This window comes from Oncorhynchus mykiss, chromosome 13 (assembly GCF_013265735.2).
Source record: "Oncorhynchus mykiss isolate Arlee chromosome 13, USDA_OmykA_1.1, whole genome shotgun sequence".
Lineage (NCBI taxonomy): Eukaryota > Metazoa > Chordata > Actinopteri > Salmoniformes > Salmonidae > Oncorhynchus > Oncorhynchus mykiss.
The window spans coordinates 24,254,768-24,278,664 of NC_048577.1; the positions used below are offsets into that span (position 1 = coordinate 24,254,768).

The following is a 23,897-nucleotide window of genomic DNA, read 5'->3' on the forward strand; positions in this document are numbered from 1 at the left end:
GACAATGCAGGAATGGCTTTGGGCCAAGTCTCTAAATGTCTTTGAGTGGCTCAGCCAGAGGTGCTTCAACAAAGTACAGAGTAAAGGATCTGAATATTTATGTAAATGTGATATTTCAGTTTTTTGTATTTATTATTTGCTAAAATTTCTAAAAACCTGTTTTTGCTTTGTCATTATCGGATATTTTGTGTTGATTGACGAGGGGGGAAAAAAACAATTTAATACATTTTAGAATAAGGAAAAATGTGGAAAAAGTCAAGGGGTCTGAATACTTCCCGAATGCACTGTAAACCTGCTTGAAACTCTACGACAAGACCTGAAAATGGTTGTCTAGCAATGATCAACAAACAATTTGACAAAGCTTGAAAAGAATAATGGGCAAACGTTGCACAATCCAGGTGTGGAAAGCTCTTTCAGACTTACCCAGAAACACTCTTTAAAATCACTGCCAAAGGTGATTCTAACCTGTATTGACTCAGGGAGCTGAACACTATTCTAATCAAGATATACACTGAGTGAAAACCCCAGCAGCAACACTCAAACCGGTGCGCCTGACATCCACTACCATACCCTGTTCAAAAGCACTTAAATATTTTGTCTTGCCCATTCACCTTCCGAATGGCACACATACATATTCGGTGTCTCAATTGTCTCAATGCTTAAAATCCATCTAACCTGTCTCCTCCCCTTCATCTACACAGATTGACGTGGATTTAACAGGTGATGAGGGATCATAGCTTTCACCTGGTCATTCTATGTCAAGGAATGAGCAGGTGTCCTTAATGTTTTGTTAACTCAGTGTTTTTTTTTTTTTTAAATGTTAGAATATTCTTCCACTTTGACATTACAGAGTATTTTGTGTAGATTGTTGGCACAATGACAATTGAATCCTTTTTAATCCCACTTTGCAACACAACAAAATGTGGAAAAAGTAATGGGGTGTGAATACTTTCTGAAGGCACTGTATGTCTGGGTGTATTTGTCTGTATGTGCACGCGATGTTTCATAAAATATATGCACCAACTGTCCCCATTCAGGTTTATCCTCAGCAGAAGCCTTTTCCGGGTAGCCTATTCGTATCTTTACACATTTTTATGATTCTTTAAAAGTACGAGAATAGCTACCAAGTCAGCCCATGGGGGTAAAGAAACATTGTCCATTTGGCCCCTAAAACAGCAACAGCAAACGACAACAGGAAGAATACCAGGCCTGCTCAGCTGTCCCTGTCAGGCCAAGGCCAGAGATAATTGTGGCTGTGACCTTTTTCTGTGGCCCTTAACTCACTCTTTTCACATTCCAGGGCAATCGGAATTGTCCCACGGCTTGCGTCCAAAATGGCACCCCTGTTCCCTATGTAGTGCACTACTTTTGACCATAGGGATCTGGTAAAAGGTAGTGCCCTACATAGACAATAGGGTGCCATTTGGAATGAATCCCCATGTTGTAATAATAAGAACACTGCAAACTCACCCACCTTGTCACCAGAATATCCCAACCGTCATTATCCACCCCTTGGGGCTCATTTTTGGGTGGAGGTGGGGGGTGGAGGATTTAAAGTCAAGGACATAAATAATACTGCATGAGTACAAGGCAAATTGTATCTGTCTGTGGATTGTGACTGATGTACATTTGAGGATTGTGTATTCTGATCATTTATGTACATGATTTTGGCACTCATCTGTCTCCATAAATGAATACTAGTGTGACATATTGCAGAATGAAACAGATACCATGTGTTGCTTGAGGCCACCTGTATTTAGCTCTGATGGTGCACTTTTGTTCACAACTTTGATCAGAGAACAGTCCATGGGAAATCGTTCAGTTTAGGTCTTGACTATCTATGTAGGATGAAATACTATTTTTATTTGAAATGTTCAGAGACAAAGAACAATACCTACCATTTGTTGAAATTATTATTTTGGACCAGAGATAGGATATGCTGTGGTAAAATGGAATTCATGCATGTATAAAATGCATAGCTCATAAAACAGGGACATTCTTATGTAGTATGCTAACTTTAGGAAGGAGGAAAGTTTAACAGTTTTGATGGGTCCCCAAAACCACTTTACAAGTTGCTCTTGTTGCAAGTTGCTCTTGTAAAAGCTCCTGTAGTTACACAGCAGCTGTACATGGTGAAAGCAAATACAGTTGAATTCAGAGGTTTACATACACTTAGGTTGGCGTCATTAAAACTCGTTTTTCCAACCACTCCGCAAATTTCTTGTTCACAAACTATAGTTTTGGCAAGTCGGTTAGGGCATTTACTTTGTGCATTACACAAGTAATTTTTCCAACAATAATTTTTTACAGACAGATTATTTCACTTACAGTGAATTCTATCACAATTCCAGTGGGTCAGAAGTTGACATACACTAAGTTGACAGTGCCTTTAAAACAGCTTGGAAAATTCCAGAAAATGTCATGACTTTAGAAGCTTTTGATAGGCTAATTTACATAATTTGAGTCAATTGGAGGTGTACCTGTTGATGTATTTCAAGGCTTACCTTCAAACACTTTGCCTCTTTGCTTGACATCATAGGAAAAATCAAAAGAAATCAGCCAAGACCTCAGAAACATAAAATTGTAGACTTCCACAAGTCTGGTTCATCCTTGGGAGAAATTTCCAAACTCCTGAAGGTACCACGTTCATCTGTACAAACAATAGTACGCAAGTATAAACACCATTGGACCACGCAGCCGTACTACCGCTCAGGTTTTCTCAGGTCTCCAGGAGCAGTCTCCTGGAGATGAGCGTACTTTGTGCGAAAAGTGCAAATCAATCCCATAACAGCAAAGGAGGTTGTGAAGATGCTGGAGGAAACAGGTACAAAGTATCTATATCCACAGAAAAACGGGTCCTATATCGACATAACCTGAAAGACCGCTAAACAAGGAAGAAGCCACTGCTCCAAAACCGCCATAAAAAAAGCTAGACTACGGTTTGCAACTGCACATGGTGTCACGTTCGTTATAATGAATGTCGGACCAAGGCGCAGCGTATGTTGAGTTCCACATAATATTTTAATAGTGAAATTTAGCAAAACAAACAACAAACCGTGACTACAGAAATGCTACGGACAATAATCGGAATCATACACAAACCCCATAGAAAATAAACCTAGAACCCCACATAGAAATAATAAACTAGACTAAAACCCCTAGTCATGCCCTGACGACTCTACCATAGAAAATACAGGCCTTCTATGGTCAGGGCGGGCAATAATCGGAATCATAGACAAACCCCATAGAAAATAAACCTAGAACCCCACATAGAAATAATAAACTAGACTAAAACCCCTAGTCACGCCCTGACGACTCTACCATAGAAAATACAGGCTTTCTATGGTCAGGACGTGGGGACAAAGATCGTACTTTTTGGAGAAATGTACTCTGGTCTAATGAAACAAAAATAGAACTGTTTGGCCATAATGACCATCATTATGTTTGGAGGAAAAAGGGGGATGCTTGCAAGCCGAAGAACACCATCCCACCCGTGAAGCACGGGGGTGGCAGCAGCATGTATTGGGGGTGCTTTGCTGCAGGAGGGACTGGTGCACTTCACAAAATAGATGGCATCACGAGGAGGAAAATGATGTGGATATATTGAAGCAACATCTCAAGACATCAGTCAGGAAGTTAAAGCGTTGTTGCAAATGGGTTTTCCAAATGGACAATGACCCCAAGAATATTTCCAAAGTTGTGGCAAAATGGCTTAAGGACAACAAAGTCAAGGTATTGGAGTGGCCATCACAAAGCCCTGACCTCAATCCTATAGAAAATGTGTGGGCAGAGCTGAAAAAGCATGTGCGAGCAAGGAGGCCTACAAACCTGACTCAAGTTACACCAGCTCTGTCAGGAGGAATGGGCCAAAATTCATCCAACTTAGTGTGGGAAGCTTGTGGAAGGCTACCCGAAACTTTTCAACCAAGTTAAACAATTTAAAGGCAATGGTACCAAATACTAATTGAGTGTATGTAAACTTCTGACCCACTGGGAATGTGATGAAAGAAATAAAAGCTGAAATAAATCATTCTCTCTACTATTATTCTGACATTTCACATTCTTAAAATAAAGTGGTGATCCTAACTGACCTAAGACAGAGATTTTTTAACTAGGATTAAATGTCAGGAATAGTGAAAAACTGAGTTTAAATCTATTTGGCTAAGGTTTATGTAAACTTCCGACTTCAACTGTATATAAATAATTATGTAATTGTTTTGAAAGGGAACTTTCCAAATTCTGTTCCAAATGTGAACTAGTGCAGTTACTATGCATACCATCACACCAAGATATTACAATTCCATAGTGGTGTGAAGTACTTATGTAAATGTACTTTAAGGTACTACTTAAGTAGTTTTTTGAGGTATCTGTACTTTACTTTACTATTTATATTTTTGACTACTTTTACCTTGACTTCACTACATTCCTAAAGAGAATGTGGTACTTTTTACTCCGTACATTTTCCCTGACACCCAAAAGTACTCGTTACATTTTGAATGCCTAGCAGGACAGAAATTGACCAATTTACATAGTTGTCAAGAGAGCATCCCTGGTCATCTCTACTGAGTGTTGGAGTGTGCCCCTGGCTATCCATACATTTAAAAAACATGAACAATTATGCCATTTGGTTTGCTTAATTTGACGAATTTGAAATGATTTATACTTTTACTTTTGATTTTTTAGTACATTTTTGCTTAAGTATATTTAAAACCAAATACTTTTAGACTTTTACTCAAGTAGTATATTACTGGGTGTCTTTCACTTTTACTTGAGCCATTTCCTATTAAAGGTATCTTTACTTTTACTCAAGTATGACAATTGGGTACTTTTTCCACCATTGCAATTCCATGTTGGCATAACTGTCTGTGGAACTCAGGTGTAACCCCTTTATTTTGCTATACGTTTTGTCTGCATAAAATACGTTTCTATAAATTGAAATGTATATTTTCCGTCTCAAAGTGGCTACAACAACTCTATAACAAACCTATTACAATAAATGCCACAACTCAACACACATCTTAGTTGAACTTGCACTTGCCTAAGACTAGATGGCGCAAATGGTCCAGTAAACGACCAAACAAACTGATACCCAAACAGCATCAGTGAAAAACAGTGAGAACTTGTTAACCCATCTTTTGGTCGCAGAAGATATTTCATGGTAGGTTATGCATGCCTAAATCAGCTAGACCTGTGATGTAACAGATTGCTTCATTTGATATTAACATGTTCTATAACATTATTAAGAATGGAGTAATTGAATAAGGGGAAGATACCAGTTCCTGTTAAATATTTCTTCCCGTACTTACTTTCAGCTGTGAAAGGCTATTTCATAAGCTACGTTTGCGTTTTCTGTGAAATGTAAGTTAATTTTGGTCTGTGTGTAAAAACATTTGAATGGTTTTCAAAAGAAAATCTGGTCACTCAACAGAAAATTTGAGTTTGTTCAACAAACATTTGATGAGCTATTCAGAGAGATAGATTCTTAAACAAACGGTCAAATGCGGGCTACTGTAAATGATGTGAACTTACAGTGTCTACAGCTATGTTTTTTTCTTGACCACAATACAAATGTGGGTCTTCCAAATGAGCTAATTCACGTTTTGGTTAGCCTAGACATGAAATTATTACATACATATATTTTATTGAACCGTTATTTAACTAGACATGAATAACCCTGCCGATTGTGGTCTGAGTAAATCTTATATCAAAACATGTTAGGAGTGTTAATAAAGGCTGTAAAAGTAGCCTACAGACACAGATAAACGTTAATTACCTTTCTTACACTTTTGGTTTAGGCTCCTTCAAGTCCTTCCATAACTTCCAGAGTTTAGTCTAAGATTGGCAGAAAAATACATGAATAATAGTACCTTCAAGAAATATATGTCATTATAAGGACATAATTGGATAGCTTCTTCATGCAACCAATTACAGAATAAATCAAAAGTTTGGTTTCAAAGCGGTTTTGCCTGCCTGCACGTCCTGCAGCTATGCTTCACTTCATCAAATATATTTTATAATCTGAAAATAGCTTTTAATATCCTACCGCCGAGGTATCTAATTAATTTAAAATGAATGAGATATGTTCTTAACCTCACATATTCCAAGTATTTAAGAGGTTGATAAGATTCCATCTACTCATAGGTAAATCCTCGAGAGAGATAAGGCCAAATTAATTTTCTATGGACAAGGTAGCCACTCTCTCTGGGTAAAGCTACCGTATTTTGAAGGCAACCACCGACCAGCCTCCCAGTTTGAATCTTGGCAAGGCTATGCGTCTTTGGATAACACGTTGGACAAACTCTATACGGCTTTCATGCCATATTTAAATCACTGCTCCTCCAATCTTCATTTAAAGTTGACCCGATAACATTAATACTCTGTTGGTTCCCTACTCAAACGTCAAAGGGTTTACAGACTACAACGTACAGTGAATAAAGACTTTCTTAATTTTATGCAATGTCGGCGAGGGAACTTTAGTTATTGAACTTGATAGGCTGTAGTTCAGTGACTGTCTTTTGACACTTACAAGTACAGTCATCTATTTGCAAGCTCTCATTACACAATGCTGTCCATGTCTCCAAAGCACCAAACCATCAATGTTTGTATTGGAGAACAGAGGCCTGTAGCTTGATGTACGCTTAATTGCGCCCATTCTCTTCCCACTTCTACTGTCATATTGGACAGAAGGTCTGTCAATCAATTATGCGAAGTTGTTTCAAATTCTGACACACAACCTCCAATAAAATAAATGTTTTAGAGTGCTATTATAAACCTGAGAAAAAAATAAGTGAATAGCTTATTTGTTAGACTACTTTTATTTTTTGGGGAAAATGGACAGCTGTTTCTATTCATGGTCAGTTATTTGCTTATTTATAGCCTATCTTTTGTTAATATTTATATGTATTATTTAAATAACCTAAGGAGTGCTCGTTATTGCCACAGCAAAACTTCCAGTTGAGCACCAGATAATGCAACCCCTATCTGCGATTGAATATCTGCGATTGAATATCTGCTATTTTTACAGTTATCAAACGCCCCCACCTGGTTCTCCACTTGATGTGGCCCATTCCAATACGTGACCAGTTATGGCCACCACTACTTCCGGGTTTGCACAAATTGGTCAAAGCTACCCTCTCTGCGTTATGCGCCCTGCAACAACACACACACACGCGCGCGCATTTGGAGACCCAAGCACGGCATTCGCACTGCACATCGGGATCCACCAACACACCCACGGACAGTCGACGGCTCCTTTAAGAAAAACTAAGTAAGAAAATATCACCCCTCCTTCTTCAGATCTCCACTTGGATGTTATTGCATCAAAGAAAACCTTCACTGGAGTTGCAAGTGATCGAGGACACGATGGGGACTGTTTTTGAACATCTTTACATGAATATCTGAAGAATTCCAAGTGAGGGAAGAGCGCGACGAGTCATCATTAATTAAGCAACTTGACAACCTCGATATTGATTGACAGCTTGCTTGTTGAGCGAGACTAGAGTATCAATGTTTTTTTTCTTTTTCTGTAAGGGGCATTTTACACCAGTCTCAAGCGTGAAGTCGTAGCCGAGTGTCGCTTGTCTATGAACGGTCTCCAGGAGAAAGAGAAGGAGCTCTGTACTGGATTGTGGTGTTTTTATCTACTGCTGGATTTATGCTGGCAGTCTAGCAACCATCCTCTCTGGAGAGACGAGCACAATATTCTTAATCTTGCATTTGGAGTTAGGTGTTTATTTTCCCTCAGCCCTGGCCTCGTAGAAGACGTTTAGAGTCCGATTGGAATCGGCGAGAGTGACAGGCCGATGGCGCAACGGGTGTGTATTGACAGAACTTTTAGCAATGGCAATAAAGCTACAATTGAGACGTGGCTTATTACTGTGCGCAATTCTCCATTTGTATGGCAAAACAAGCAGGCAGCTATGCAATAAGAGGTTGTTTCGGCCCTTTGGTAGAGCTATAAATTGTCAAATATACTTCTGCTACGTGCTGGCCTATACTATTCAGCATTTGAACGTGTGTGAGTAGAATAAACAATTGCATTTTCATATTGTCTAAAGAGCTATAGACTGCAGACTGCAAACTTCATCACATAATTCATTTGTACTATTATGACATGTGTTTTGATATTCTGCATTTCATAAACGCAGCATCCGTCTTTGGGGGGGCCAGTGTTTAATGTTTAATGTTGGAGGGGGGGGGGGGGGGGGGGGGGGGCAGTGTTCAATTTAAAAGATTACAAAAACATTATGTAGGTTTGGTAACAAGAACATGGACGACAATTCACAAATGTTTTGTGTGTATGCAATTTCAGTCTTTACAGATATGCGAATTATGTAAAGAATGTTCGCTTTGTGTTTAGTTTGTTGATATCTGTATTTTTCAACATTTCATAATATTTATACATTCTTATCTGATATATGACATACAAATAAATCAATTCAACATTTAGGATAACAAATATTTGATTACTTCAAAACGTTCTCGAAATATACTCGAAATAGTTTAGATAGGCCACGTATAAGCCATGCATGAACAATTAGCCTATCTAAAAATGCATCTGTCATTTTAAACGTTTCTTTAAGCTATTAGTTTTGTCAAGATAAGCAGAACAATATTTGATTTCTTTATCAGCAAGAATACAGACTGAAAAGTGTAGACATTTGTGATATTGTTTTGTCTAAGCAAGACCCTGTAGTTCTAATTGCCTGAAAGAATTACGCATACCAAAACCGTTTGAAAGTTGTAGACACATAAAAGTGAACTTCTTTTTCACAACGTTTTAACATGTTAATGATTCAACACTAACCCACAAACAATAAACATTTTCCATTGATATTTAATTAGACGATCAACATAGGCTTTTATTGCCACTAATATTATTCCTACCACTAAACATACGATAGGCTACTATTAGCATCATGTACCTAACACATTAGCACTTATTTTATATACTAATTTAGTAGGCCTAGACTTAATTGCTATAATTAGTATAGACTGCCAACAACATAATTTAAGCTATTTTACCATTTTTGTTAATAGATTTTTCTTGTTATTAGTCTTTATAATTCGTTTTTATTGTCAGTATTATTATATTATTACATTTAGTTTAGCTATTATCAACACAGGCCTTCATTCAAAATCAGGAGAGGTAGCACAACAGTGTCATTGGTTATTCTTTTAGAATATTCTCTATCTTTCACTTTTGACAGTATGAAGACCTTCCCCACTATGGAATGGACGGAGTAGGGCTGCCCTCGACTATGTACGGGGACCCTCATGCAGCGCGCTCCATGCAGGCGGTTCACCTGAACCACGGGCCCCAGTTCCACTCGCACCAGTACCCGCACTCAACACACGCCAGTGCCATACCGCCCAGTATGGGCTCCTCAGTCAACGACGCTATAAAAAGAGACAAAGATGCCATTTACGGGTACGTTTATTTTACTGCCAACATAAAGTGTATAACCATTGGGGATATCAAGCACCACAAATGTGAGCGATGGAAGTTTAAGAGAGAGGGAGGCTTTGAGAAATTCTCGCTAATTATAACCTCTTCTGTGTTCGGTCATTACGCATGGCGCTATATAGGCTTGTTAAAACGTATATCTGCTTTGAAATGTTAAATTATGACATTGTCCCCTGAGTTATCGAAAAAGATGCATAGGCTATGTTTGCATTTGGCTTTCAGTCTAACTATTATGTTATTTTGCATTCACAAAATTAACGATTTGGATGTATCCTATTTTTTAGCAGGAGTCAGTGGTCGAGATAGATAACCTAACTCCCTAAGTGTTTCTAAATCCAACTCTCAGAATTAAAAAGTTGTACATCAAACACATTCTCAAACTACCCTGCCTATACTTCAAAAAATGTATAGGCAGCGTTGTTTATATGTGTGTGCCATAATATAGGCCTATTTCCAGGCCAAGTTTAATAGTCTTAAACTCTATTGAAAGTATTTTTTTTGCCTGAGCTAATCTCACTGAAGAATGTGGCGTTATTTCGTTGTCCTAATATGTTGAATCGTGTTCTAAATAAGGCACTCGAGAGCTGAGGATGCCATACAGTATTTCACGCAGTAAGACTAGGCCTACTTTTATGCAATTATTGTGCTGATACATTTCTGAATGTTTTATTAGTGCAATATTTATTCAATTTACAACTGAAGACAGTAGGCAATGTGAGTGAAAGCCGATGTTACCTACTTTCTTAGTTTGGGCCTATACCGACTCGCAAACTTTCCAAGGCGGCGTACAGTGTTAATGTCCTCTCTCTTCCTTTTAGGCACCCTCTTTTCCCACTTCTAGCTCTGATTTTTGAAAAATGTGAATTAGCAACTTGCACGCCGAGAGAAACTGGGGTCGCTGGAGGCGACGTGTGTTCCTCCGAGTCTTTTAATGAGGATATAGCAGTATTTTCAAAACAGGTTGGACATATCTATTTACTTGTTTTGGTTGAAGTTCAAATTCGTTAAAATTAGTATATTCTAGGGTAGATAACAGTTGTGCATATATATAGATGTTTTGTCATTCTGCATTGTGGAAACTTTGTAAGCGACAAACTGTCCTATGCATGTGAACACCATGGTTATGAATGATGTATGACACTCAGTGAACAGTGAACTGCTAACACTTTTGTTTCAGATTCGATCGGAGAAGCCTATATTTTCATCAAATCCAGAAATTGATAACTTGGTAAGAACTCACTTGCTTTAGGCCCTTCACAGAAACAGTATCAAACCTATGAATACATTCACGAATTGTTTACAGTAGCCAACACTTTAGTGTGAATTGGACTTCATCACAGTCCTTGTTATTAATGGTGTCATAGCAGATACACGCTCGTGTAATCGTAATCTGTCAAAACGATTTTCTTGTCATGAAGTTTGTTTGCGTTTTATGCTAATTATTTTAATCCTAATGATCTCTCTCTCTCACACACACACACACACACACACACACACACACACACACACACACACACACATGTAATGATAATAATAATGTAACGCTCCAAAATGTGAATAAAATGTTTTAATGCAAACGTTTTCCTTCTAGATGATACAAGCAATTCAAGTATTACGGTTTCATCTGCTCGAGCTGGAGAAGGTATATTTACTCATACCCATCTCATGCACGGTATATTTTATCACCATCGATTGCGACGATGCATATCATTAGGCTATAACTCCGTAGTAGAGGTGCAATAGTGGTGGTAGTATATTTGGTTGCCCAAGTAAATGTTCATGTTCCCTGAGTTGATAATGTTGTCATTGATGGATGCGCTTGCAGAATATTAGGCGAGGGCGTTTATATAATAGTCGCCATATTGCTCATGTTAGGCCTGTATTGCAACTTTCAGTAGTGAGGAGAAGAAGTTGCTAAAGTAGCCTACAGTTCTCGCTCAATTATATACAAAAAATAAGACAAATAAAATAATCATTCGTTTTTCTACAAGTAATGTAAAATGCTTGTGATGTAATGTAGTTCTGCTATTTTTGAAGCCAATGTGCTTGAATAGTATCTTAGGCCTGTCACAAGGCCAGGGATAGGCTATTCTTTATAATTACCATTCATTGCCACCACCTACATTTTATTTTTTTAGGGCTTTCCCATATGGTATAGTGCTCACTCAGTTTTCATACATGTTTGGTTGTCCTCTGTGTTTGCAGGTACACGAGTTATGCGATAATTTCTGTCATCGATACATCAGCTGCTTGAAAGGAAAAATGCCCATTGATTTGGTCATAGACGACAGGGACGGTGGAAATAAATCTGACAGTGAAGATTTTACAAGATCGTCTGGGCCTCTTGATCAGGTAAGCTCTTGTCTATTACGTGCGTATTAATACGTGTCGTCTATTAAGTGCATTTGAATTGTAGGCCTATACAGAGAACATGTCGCACGCGTTTTATGCTGTCCAGATCGTTTAATCAAAATGGATAGGCCAATGGAAAACATATAATTTAGGAAATTGTTGGCCTCCTCTTAGTGATATAGATTAGTAAGCGACTTTAAAATAAATCAAATATCAAATGTAGGCCTAACATTTTGACAAAATGACCATGAGAACAAGGTTTCTATTCCATTTAATTTCAAAGCATAATAAATTGTTTCATCTTTTTTCGGACATGAACATTAATATGTTTTGGAAAAAACGTGTTTGAAGTAAGGATCCCAGAAAACAGTTGCTTGGCTTATATTATATAACTTCTTGAATAAGCTTCGGGGGACTGTGGGAAACATTTGAATTGTTATTATGCAATTTTATGGTGTTTTTATGTGTTAATTATGTTCATTGTGCTGCATGTGCTTGAAAAAAGATGCCATTGATCAAAAAAGGGACAAGAGGTGAAGAGTCAAGTCTGCTCCTTTTTCGTGTGAATGCAACCAAGCCAGTTTTCAAGTCACGTTGCACCCACTCTTTGAGCAAGGCTTTAAGAATATGGAATCCCTTCCTCCGAGTGCCATGTCAGCCACACAGCAACTTGTTAACCATTTCACCCTTTCATTTACCAAAGCAACGAGCATAAACTCAGGCTTCCCTAGCCTATGTCAGCCTGTTGTTGAGATGCTCTGAGTGTCCCATTCACTGTACTACAGGGTTCCAAGCTCTGTATTATAAAATGATCCTCTATCCAAGTCTATGCTGTATTCTAGTGTGAATCACACTACTATATATCCACTAATGAACACGTATCCCCTTCAGTCCTCTCATTTCCATCAGATAGGGAGACTTCCATCCAGTAGTACTTCTGTCACATCCGCTGATTTGCACTTTGACGGTCATCTTTGACGGTGTGCTGCCACCTGCCAGAGTGTTTTTATGATCGATCAAACACCGCGATCAATGATGAGCGCAGGTCCCCTGAGTCTTATAAGCACTCTTGACTTATGCTTTTGATTTAACAAATTGTGTGGCTCAGTTGGTAAGAGTGTGGCGCTAGCAAAGCCTGTCGTCGGCTCGATTCCCGCTGGGGTTACATATACTAACATGCAAGTCGCTTTGGATAAAAGTGTCTGCTAAATGGCATATGTTATGAAGCAGCACACTCAAGTGTAGCCCCTGGATGTGGAGGTCAACCCAATAACCCGTCCCACCAGCCTTTACTCTCCCACCCATAAGTCCATACATGGTACAGCACCCGCCCGACACCCACCCTACCTTACAGGCACTTTGTCCCCTCACCTCTAGCCCAATAGTGTACCCTTTTCACACTTAATCCCACACTTAGTTTCTCTTCTCAAGTGGGGCTGCATAGGGAGTACCTAACACTGATTATGGGTGAATAGTGGGAGGTGGTTGGCGGTGTGGGTGTGTGAATATGCATGTGTGTGTGTTCGTGTACATGTGTGTGTGTGTGTCTCGGTACTTGCCACCCTCGGTCTCTCAGGAGCGGTTCCATTCTGACTGAACCAATCTCTTCAGTCCTGTACTCACTCCCTCTCTTCTATCCCCCTGGCTCGTTTCGTTGGGAGCCCCTCTTGTTGGAGTTGGCCATTGCTGCTTTAACCATTTGTGTTCTAAGCATATGTTCTAGATTACCACAGCCTGACGGCATTCTCTTGGTATGCAGCGTAATACATGATATATATTTATCATTTTTTTCCTTCCCAAAGAGGACTTATTATTATCCATTTGCTGGTCAAAAACAATTATGAGTAATAAGGGTTTGCATTCTGACCTGGAGTTAGCATTGAGTTGGCCACGATGCGCCGCCAACTGAGGGGAGTAGCTAGCCAGGGCTGTTTACAGGGCTGTTTACTACAGGCGGCTACAGTGTTTCTCCTTTTCCCTCCACATGATATGTACTGCATACAATGTGGATATGATATGTAAGGAAACTAAGAATGCGGCTTTCGTGCCGACGTACCTAGGGTCTCCATCCACATCTCTTTGAATCAGTCGGCCGTGGATTACTCTTTATGACTAACTCCTGTTAAAGCCCTTGGTTTCTACATGGCGCATAGACAATTGACGCGCTCTCTGTGGTAAATCGTATTCATACGGTAGTTTCTTGGCTGATTGTTGGTGTCATGTCATCCAATCAGATCTCGTGGAGCAGAGACCACGATGACACGGCATCAGTTCGCTCGGCGGGGACGCCCGGGCCCTCCAGTGGGGGACACACGTCACACAGTGGGGACAACAACAGTGAAGAAGGTAAGGACTCACTGATAGGTAAGATAACAGGATAGGTGTCCATCACTATTGCTTTTGTCTTTCAAGTATACTTTCATATCAGTGGGAGGAACGAGGAAGCTATTTTAGAGTTCTGGGACAGATCAGATTCACCTACAGGTAGAAATACTAGAAAGGTGTCCACCATTATCGTGTTGGCCTATCAAGTACTTTCCGGTTAGCGAGACAGTGTTGGGACGGATCCGATGTCAAGCCAATGAGTGAGTGTCACGTGTTGTCGAGTTTGGATTGGATGTAATGTTGAACAGAAAGAGAGACAGCACAGAGAAAGAGAGAGTGAGTGATGAGGGTTGACAGAAAAATGTGAGTGCTGAGCTCAGCCTGGGACTGGATCTGGAAGAAAGGGCGCATTATGTTCTTGTCGACTGAGCGACGATTTATATACCAGCCTCTGCGCCTCTTTTATTTGGACATGGGGAAAGAGTAATAACAGAGAGCAACACACACGCACACACGTACACACGCACGCACGCACGCACGCACGCACGCACACACACACACACACACACACACACACACACACACACACACACACACAAAATGCTAGGCTAGCTCCTAATGGTTGAGGTAGAGAAGAAGACTTAAAGGGACTCTCTCTCCTCTGCTATTGGCCGTCTTTATGAGCAGGGCTCTGGGTTTGTGGACTCCCACCACACTGTCCAAATAGTTTCAGTCAGATGTGTATCACCTATTACCAGGGCCATTTGCAAAGTGCTGTTTGTGTGCCAAGTGCAACAAGCGTTCAGGGGTTTTGTTATCTCCCGAATACATTTTCAGTTTAGCACCGCCACGGGTGGACTGCTTTGGGGACATCTGTGTGTTTTAACTCCCAAACACAAATACAGTCACACAGCCAGAACACAAGACCCAGAACACAAGGCCCAGAATACAAGGCCCAGAACACAAGGCCCAGAACACAAACACCCCTAATGCCCTTTTTATTCCCCATTTGGATGGTTGGGGAATTGTGGCTCCATCAAGGGTAGTATTTGACGGAAACGTATTGTTTGAGCTTCTATTGGAAAGTGGATTCTTTGTTGATCCCTATTATGGTATGTCGTCCAGTGATAACCTAACACTGGTTCCTTGCATCTCGTAGATAGTCCTAGAGGACCAGAGAAGCTACCACTGGATAGTCATGGTTTTCTGACTTTTCAGGAAAAACCTGATTACATACCTGAGGAGAGATTTGTTATCTCCCACTTTAACTGAAAGAAAAACCTCTCACCTGTAGGGAGGGGAGGTGTCATTGCCGGGGCAAAGAGGAGGAAGAAAGAAAACAAAGGGAAAGCTGGTAAATAATGTCCCAAAGAAGGCAAACTGTTTCAACGACTTAGTTCATCGCTATGGAGATGTCTGCGGTTTGGTCAAACATTTAGCTTCGGTTCATTTGAGCTTGCAGGTAGCCAATAGAGAAAGTCCATCCAAGACAAGTAGTCAATTCATCTCAATCTTTTCTTTGTGCATTGTCCGTGTTTTGTTGTTTATGGTTGCTTGAAGTTATCACAAGCCTGGCCTGAGCAGCGAGGCCGTTCTTCACAGACCCTTGGATTGGCCAATGGTCAATGGACAATGGTCACATGGCTACCTTGCTCCTATAGGGAAGTGCGTCTTGCAAGAAAGGACCAATGGCGGAAGCCTGGTGCAAAATAAAAGGTCCTCTCTCCTCCCAGGCCCCTTGCACCAGACCATGGCCAATAACATGTTGTGCAAGCACTTCTGAAAGCTCAGCAGCCGCTGCGAGCGCCGAGCTTCGGCAGCTTGACTTACAATGTTTGCGTGAAAAGTGCAAGTGGATTTTTGTGCCCCTTAACCTTGACGCTGGAAGAGAAAGGAGCAAGCAGCGATATTGAACGGTAGAAGGAGAAAAAAAGTCTGGGAATGGAATGAGGGCAAAGGGAATAAAAGAAAGAAGAGGGAGAGAGAGAGGGAAAGAGAGCGAGGGAAAGAGAGCGAGGGTGAGCAATGAATCCTTTGGTTTGGCGTGTGCATGGTCAAGGCTGCATAACCACAGCTGAGCTGACTTCATGTTCAGAGTTTTTTTTCTTCCAGGGGCAACACATTCCTTTGTATGGCCTCACTCCTCCACTGGATGCCAAACAGGAAAGCAAAGCGTAGCGTTGACTTCCCTTTGCCACTACCACTTTCTCCGGACCTCCCCAAGCCACTGCATCGCTTTGGTCCTTCCTTCGTCTTTTAACACAACCCCCCCACCCCTTCACAGTCACACACAGCTGGATGTAGAGGAGGAGGAGGATTTGACATGTGCAGTTCTAGTCACTGTAGAGCGCGTATCCCCCGTCTCCGTCTCCACCCGCTACCCAAGTTTTCGCTGTGAAGCTCGGAGCTGTCACAAACCATTAGCAGGTTGGGCCCAAAGTCACCCCAGCGGCGGCATATCTCTCCTCGTGGCGTTTGGGCTCGAGAACGCTGCCGCAACGCGGCGCAGTGCGGTGTGTAAATCAGCCTGAGGGAGTCCGCCGTCGTCCCCCTAATGAGGCCGAGAGCTTGTTTATGGACTTCAGCATAATTTTTATGATTATTTCCACCTTCTCAGACTCTTGTCGGTCCCAGTAGAATCTCACCTCTGTTTTGGCGGTGAAGGTAATGGCAGGAGAAGCCTAAGCGAAGTCAACCTCCCAGCTAGTGAAGTCACCACTGGTATTATACTCATGTGGTCGGTAGTTGCTGCCATATGCCTGCTCTGCTCGGCTTTAACTGACTGTCTCTAACCTTGCCTGTTGCTGTTAAAAGGGGGGGGGGGGATTAAATAAAATTAACCTCATTACATGGCACTTGACAAGAATACTGCGTACGACATGATTTGTAATTGCATTTGGGTGGAGAGGTTAGCAGTTAGTGGGGGCTTTGCTAAAGATGAAATGGACTTAATGTTGGATCGAAGGAAGCCTGGTCCCAGATATGTTGTGCTGTCTTGCCAACTCCTTAGATAGAGTTGGCAAGACAGTACAGCGTGATCCAGGGCCAGGCTACCTTCAATCCAGCATTTCATCCAGTTCGTCTTTAGCAAAGCCCTCGGCGTGCCCCAAACAATGACCATAGGAGTTGGCAAGGCAGCACAAACCGATCTGAGACCAGGCGAGATCGAAGGAGCATTCACTTCCAATGAGACATCTTGGATTGTGAACCCAGGGCCAGCAGTGTAGCTCCCTCGGCCAGATGGGAGCTAAGTAAACATAAGAGGCGGACTTTAGAGGAAAAAACAGCGAGAGGAACAAACTGGGTATTAAATCATTGGCTGGTTTTGGACTGCGGGTGCATCCCAAATGGCACCCTATTCCTTACAGAGTTCAGCACTATGGACCCTGGTCAAAAAGTAGTGCACTATGTAGGGAATAGGGTGCCGTTTGGGACGCACTCGAGGTCTGTGGTATCTTGGAGGTGTACTGTATGGATTTTGGGGGTGGATAGATGGTGCTCTGGGTGGGTCATATCAAATCCACAGTACAGTGAGTCAGAGAGTTCAACCCCACAGTACAGTGAGTCAGAGAGTTCAACCCCACAGTACAGTGAGTCAGAGAGTTCAACCCCTGGCTTAAAAGCTTTCTGAGATGTATATTCATAAATCCTTATATATATATATTTGTTCTGGGGAGGTTTGGTGCATCACGTGTGCAGTACATGGGAGTGTTTTGTATGGAACATTGAAGACTCAACCTATTCGTTCAGACACTCTCTTCTGATAAATATGTGAAGGTTTCTTGGATGAAGATGTTGATGAGTCAATCGTTTGAAATGTGGAGAGAAATAGATTTTCCCCCCCAGATCCATCCATATTTCAACTTCAGAGCTTTCTCCTCGCATTCTGAAAGACTGTGTAGCAGTGACTCTATTACGGCATCCTGCAGTTTAATCCATATGTTCAGAGCTGTGATAAAACTGTGTAAAAAGGGTAGAATGTCTGTAGAAAACATGATCAGTTGCTGTCTTTTGCCCAAGATTGCTGCAGCAGAATTCTCTCCTTTTGGTTGAAAACATTTATCTTTTAATGCACTAACTCAACACATTCAGCTTAAGCAAGGCCAGGAAAGCACGATCGCTGGCTAATCATGCAAAATATAAAGTTTGTCATTCCACAACAAGCAAAATGAGCAGTTGACTATTGTCCAAGAGAAGATAGTCGGTAGCCAGGTTGTAGCAGAATGGTCCGTCCTTATTCCCTACACAACCTGGGGAAATTTGTTTAAAAAAATACAATTTATGAAGCTAAACTAGCAGTTGTTTTCTGTTTGCCCAAGAGGAGATAGTCGTTTGCCAGGTTGGAGCCGAAATGTCCCAAACCTCCCTCCTTAGCTCCCCAACGAAACCACTCACCCACACAAACTGTCGCCTTTGTTTGTACAGGTGACTGCATGGACAACGGGGTGGCCTCTCCCAGCACTGGGGACGACGACGACCCTGACAAGGAAAAGAGGGATCGTCACAACAAGAAGCGAGGCATCTTCCCTAAAGTGGCCACCAACATCATGAGGGCGTGGCTCTTCCAGCACTTAACGGTGAGTAGAGTGGTGGATCACCATTACACTTCTTAGAAACCAAGCAGGGAGACCTCAATACCGGCGGCCATTTTGAGCTCCAAGTCATGCCCTTTAGCCTCAGTTATACTTTACGGGTGTTTAGGGTTGTTGTGACAAGTCTGAAATGTAGCAATGAGGGAGGGATTTTTCCACTGCTGCCTAGCGGGTTTAGAAGGATTTGGCTGTTGAAATGACTTTTGAATTGACTCCACCGAAGTTGTCATGCGGGTGTGTGTACGTGTGTGTTTGTTTGACAAGGCATATCAAAGCTATAGTGAAAATTATTTTGTAGATAACTTCTCCCTAACTCTCCTGTCAGTCGCTACGAGTGAAGTGAGTTGTGATAAAAGACTTTGGTTAACATTCACATCAAATCAAACTATATTTGTCACATGCGCCAAATACAACAAGACCTTACCGTGAAATGCTTACTTACAGGCCCTTAACCAACAGGGCAGTTCAAGAAGAGTCAAGAAAATATTTACCAAATAAACTAAAGTAAAAAATGGAATAAAAACATTTATAAAAAGTAACACAATAACATAACAATAACGAGGCTATATACATGGGGTACCAGTACCAAGTCAGTGTGCGGGGGTACAGGTTAGTTGAGGTAATTTGTACATGTAGGTAGGGGTGAAGTGACTATGCATAGATAATAAACAGTGAGTAGCAGCAGTGTACAAAACAAATGGGGGGGGGGGGGGGGTCAATGTAATAGTCCAGTGGCCATTTGATTAATTGTTCAGTAGTCTTATGGCTTGAGGGTAGAAGCTGTACCCAGCAGTTGCCATACCAGGTAGTGATGCAACTGGCCAGGATGCTCTCAGCGGTACAGCTGTAGAACATTTTGAGGATCTGTGGACCCATGCCAAATCCCCTCTCCTGAGGGGGAAAAGGTTTTGTCATGCCCTCTTCACAACTGTCTTGGTGTGTTTGGACCATGATAGTTCGTTGGTGATGTGGACACCAAGGAACTTGAAACTCTCGACCCGCTCCACTACAGCCCTGTTGACGTTAATGGGGGCCTGTTCGGCTCGCCTTTTCCTGTAGTCCACGATCAGCTCCTTTGTCTTGCTCACATTGAGGGAGAGGCTGTTGTCCTGGCACCACACTGCCAGTTCTCTGACCTCCTCCCTATAGGCTGTCTCGTCATTGTCTGTGATCACTGTTGTGTCATCAGCAAACTTAATGATAGTGTTGGAGTGTTGGCCACGCAGGGAGTACAGGAGGGGACTAAGTACACACCCTTGAGGGGCCCCAGTGTTGAGGATCAGCGTGGCAGACGTGTTGTTGCCTACCCTTATCACCTGGGGGCGGCCCGTCAGGAAGTCCAGGATCGAGTTGCAGAGGGAGGTGTTTAGTCCCAGGGTCCTTTGCTTAGTGATAAGCTTTGTGGGCAATTATGGTGTTGAACGCTGAGCTGTAGTCAATGAACAGCATTCTCACATAGGTGTTCCTTTTGTCCAGGTGGGAAAGGGCAGTGTGGAGTGCAATTGAGATTGCATCATCTGTGGATCTGTTGGGGCAGTATGCGAATTGGAGTGGGTCCAGGGTATCCGGGAGGATGCTGTTGATGTGAGCCATGACCAGCCTTTCAAAGCACTTCATGGCTACCGACGTGAGTGAGAGCTAGAATGTAGTAGCAGTAAAAAGGGAGGCAATATTATCTGTGTCCATAGCCTCACGGAAAGGGAGACATATCTGACATACACAGACATATCTGATTTACAGCTTTGGCCAAAGTTAGCAAGCTAGTCAATTGGCCAGCAGGCACTGAGAGAGAAACACTGAGAGGATTTTGCTATGTAGGCATTTTCCCCCCTTTTTCTGTCCAGGCTCCATACAAGGAGAGGCTAAATCGGGATGTCTCGATGGGGGTCAAGGTGGCTGCCAGGACCTACCACTGAACCTGGGTGGCTGCAGCCTGCAGCAGATGGGATATGGGAGAGAGGGAGGAGAGATAACCCAGGTAGAGAGAGGGGGGGAGGAAGAGAGGTAGGGAGAGAGGGTTGACCATAGACATTCCCAGGTTCTCTGGAGAGTAAAATGTTTGTGTGTGTGTGTGTTTGTGTGCATGGTCAGTTAAGTGGGATTTAGAACTATGAGCACAGTGTCTTCCATTTCCACCGTATCGATTCTCAACGACTTGGTAAAGGTTCATGCATGTGGTCTAGCAAACTGGCTGCGGATGTGTGTGTGCGTGTGTGTGTGTGTGTGTGTGTGTGTGTGTGTGTGTGTTTGTGTGTGTGTGTGTGTGTGTGTGTGTGTGTGTGTTTGTGTGTGTGTGTGTGTGTATGTGTGTGTGCGTGTGTGTGTGTGTGTGTGTGTGTGTGTGTGTTTGTGTGTGTGTGTGTGTTTGTGTGTGTGTGTGTGTGTGTATGTGTGTGTGCGTGTGTGTGTGTGTGTGTACCAGGAATCCTGGTGAGAAATGGGGCAGCACTCTTGCCCCTCCAGCAGGGAACCACAGGCCTTTTCTTCCTTTCACACCCCTATCTCCTCCATTCCCTCTCTTTACCCACTCACACAAATTGTATTTTTCCTTTTAATTTATCAAGAAATTAGTGGTAAACGAAAGCCGTTGCCCCGAAAAGCCCAAAGGAGACCCTGATTGCGTCCCAAATGGCACCCCATTCCCTATACAGTGCGCTACCTATAACCAGGGCCCATCGAGCTCTGATCAAAAGTCGTGCACTATGTAGGGAATATGGTGCCATTTAGGAAACAGCCCCCTCTGCTTTTTTTCTGCACACGGGGCTCCCCAAAGAAAAGGTAATTATGTGATAGGGTAATGGGACGAAACCCAGGCGTTCAGATTGTTGCCATGCCCACTACATTGTGGGAGGATCCACTGGGATTTGGCGTGTCGTTACCACGGTGAGGGGGATCTGAGGCGGGGTGAGGAGTGAGGGAGGGGTTAGCAAGTTCCCTCATTTTTTATTAATATATATATTTTTTTTTTTCATTTGAGATTTTTAAAATTTCTCTTAGTTGTGAACAGAATATTTAAGCCTGCGAGAGAGAGGGGAGCCACAGCTTGTAAAAGAGAAACCACCGCAGAACGTGCTGTTTTCTTCACATGTTTTTGCTTCTCTTTTTACAAAGTGTTTCATGTAAAAAGCAAAAACCAAGTGGAAGGCATAATCCCTGTTAATGCAATTAGAGGCTAATTTGCCACCCTCTTGCTCACAGATGTGCTGTAATAATAACGCGTGCTCCAACCCTGAAAGCACATTCTACCCAAACCTGAGCAGAAACGGGTGGGAAAGAAGTTGTACTGGGTCGCTAAGCGTACGGTAACTTTGTTAATTGAAGTTGGGTTTGAATAAATGTCAAGTTACCTGTAATTAAAAAACACCCACATCTGTGAGTTATGGAATGCTCTGGTTACACAGAGGTGAAGAGAACATCTGAAGTGGGGTGGAGATGGCCTAATTCCCGAACCTTAGAGTTCGTAACCCATGCAATGCAGAAACATTTTCTATCCTGCTTTCCTGAAAAAAAGGAATGCCCTCCTAAGCAGAAAAAAGTGGAGTCTGGCTAGCGTTTCACAGGAAGCCCCTGGAATGACCTCATCCTCTCTCGCCCCGGGATCGTCAAAGGTCAAAGTTCGACAGGTCATTTGAACCCATTCGTCATTGGTTGTTTATTGCCAGAGCCCCCTTGGATGTTGACGTGCCAATCACCCATGGCAAACTATGGTGTGCCACACAGCAGCCTATATATACGCTGGCTGGGAATCCCTGTCCCATGCCAACGGCAGCCAGCCATACCCATCCCCGTTCCCCCTCCCCCCGTCTACACAGAGGCTCATTTATAATGCGGTCTTGCCCTGATGTCATTAGATCTGGGACATGAAATTATACAAATTAAATATTGACTATAGCCTGACTGGTCTCTCCTGCCCCCCCCCCCCCCCCCCCCCCCCCCCCCCCCCCCCCCCAACCCCAAACCACCCCGACTAGCACCACTCATGTACGTGTGACGAATCCATCTATCCATATTCATATTTGTAAATTCAATTTAGTCCCGGGACCTACGGTTCCTGATTATACCTTAATTCTATCCAAGCAAGCACTCAGAATCGTTGGCGCCACCCAATTAAAGAATAAAGAACATTACACATGGTGTATAATCACGTCTTGGCTTCTCAGACTAAAAATATGACCCTCCCTTTTTAGCTGAATGCGCCTCTTTGTTGGGGTAGTTGAAGTTCTTCTTGCCACTGTTTTTAAACCTTTCTTTTAGATCATTTTTGTTCTCGATGCCCATTTGAGTTATTTGAGTTATTTGAGTTATTTGAGTTCCAGGGAAATATTTGGAAGTAATGAGAAGACGATTATTGGAGTCAGTGGCAATCAAATTCCCTACATAGTGCACTACTAGCCTATATGGCTTTGGTCAAAAGTAGTGCACTATGTAGGGAATAGGGTACCATTTGAGACACATACAAAGAAGGGAGGAGCAGAAAGATGGGGCAGCCAAACAGGGTATTTTTAGGAGACCTGTGGGGCATCTGAGTTCATTTATCCAATGCTGGCGCCCCATTGTGTCAGGGGACGGTCTTCGCTCTTTCTCTGGGTCCCTCACCCTGCAGTGAAAACATCATCCATTACCTTTTTGACAGGCCCCCAGGGACCTCCAGTGGCTTGGGACTCAGCGCCCAGCGGGGGTCGCCTTTATTGACCTCCCCAGAAATCCAGCATGTGGTCACATACATCACTGGCTGGGGCCTTTTTCTCTGACAAGGTAAATGGACAGTGTTTAGTCCCGGAAAGGATAATGAAGTGAGGAGAAGAGGGCCAATGGACCGAGGACGTTGGAGGAGATTGGCAGATGGCAGTACACAGTGAACAGGGGGAAGCTTTAGTTTGATTGGGGGTGCACTAGAGACGAGTTCAGCAGTTAAACCTGACTCGTTGGTGTTGCTCCGCAATTTATGTTTTGTCTTGATTGCTTTCCCCTACAGCAGCTGGACACACATTGGATATATTTTTTGGGGGGAGTGTCCCTCTCCTTACCCATCTTTATTTTGCCCTTGCCAAAATGCCGCAAATGGCAAAATGCTAACAAATCTGAGTTTGTTAAGATTTTGAATTTTTTGTGAAGTTTAGAATTTGGCCTGACTGTAGTTCAATTACACCCCGTCTAAAGCT

At 42.4% G+C, this 23,897-nt stretch overlaps 1 protein-coding gene across 2 annotated transcripts in view; it reads left to right on the top strand.

Annotated features, from left to right (window-relative positions):
* The first annotated feature begins 7,179 nt into the window (after positions 1–7,179).
* The window catches only part of LOC110486019 (homeobox protein Meis1), a 38,300-nt gene continuing 21,582 nt past the window's right edge, over positions 7,180–23,897 (top strand). Inside the window, exons 1-8 of one of the 2 annotated variants that reach the window (XM_036940674.1) lie at positions 7,180–7,814; positions 9,210–9,430; positions 10,285–10,426; positions 10,644–10,694; positions 11,058–11,108; positions 11,672–11,818; positions 14,053–14,164; positions 18,569–18,720. In XM_036940674.1, coding sequence (XP_036796569.1) covers positions 7,803–7,814; positions 9,210–9,430; positions 10,285–10,426; positions 10,644–10,694; positions 11,058–11,108; positions 11,672–11,818; positions 14,053–14,164; positions 18,569–18,720 — 888 coding nt within the window. In that variant the 5' untranslated portion in view covers positions 7,180–7,802. The remainder of the gene's footprint in view (positions 7,815–9,209; positions 9,431–10,284; positions 10,427–10,643; positions 10,695–11,057; positions 11,109–11,671; positions 11,819–14,052; positions 14,165–18,568; positions 18,721–23,897) is intronic. The other variant, XM_036940673.1, reaches the window with a different exon arrangement.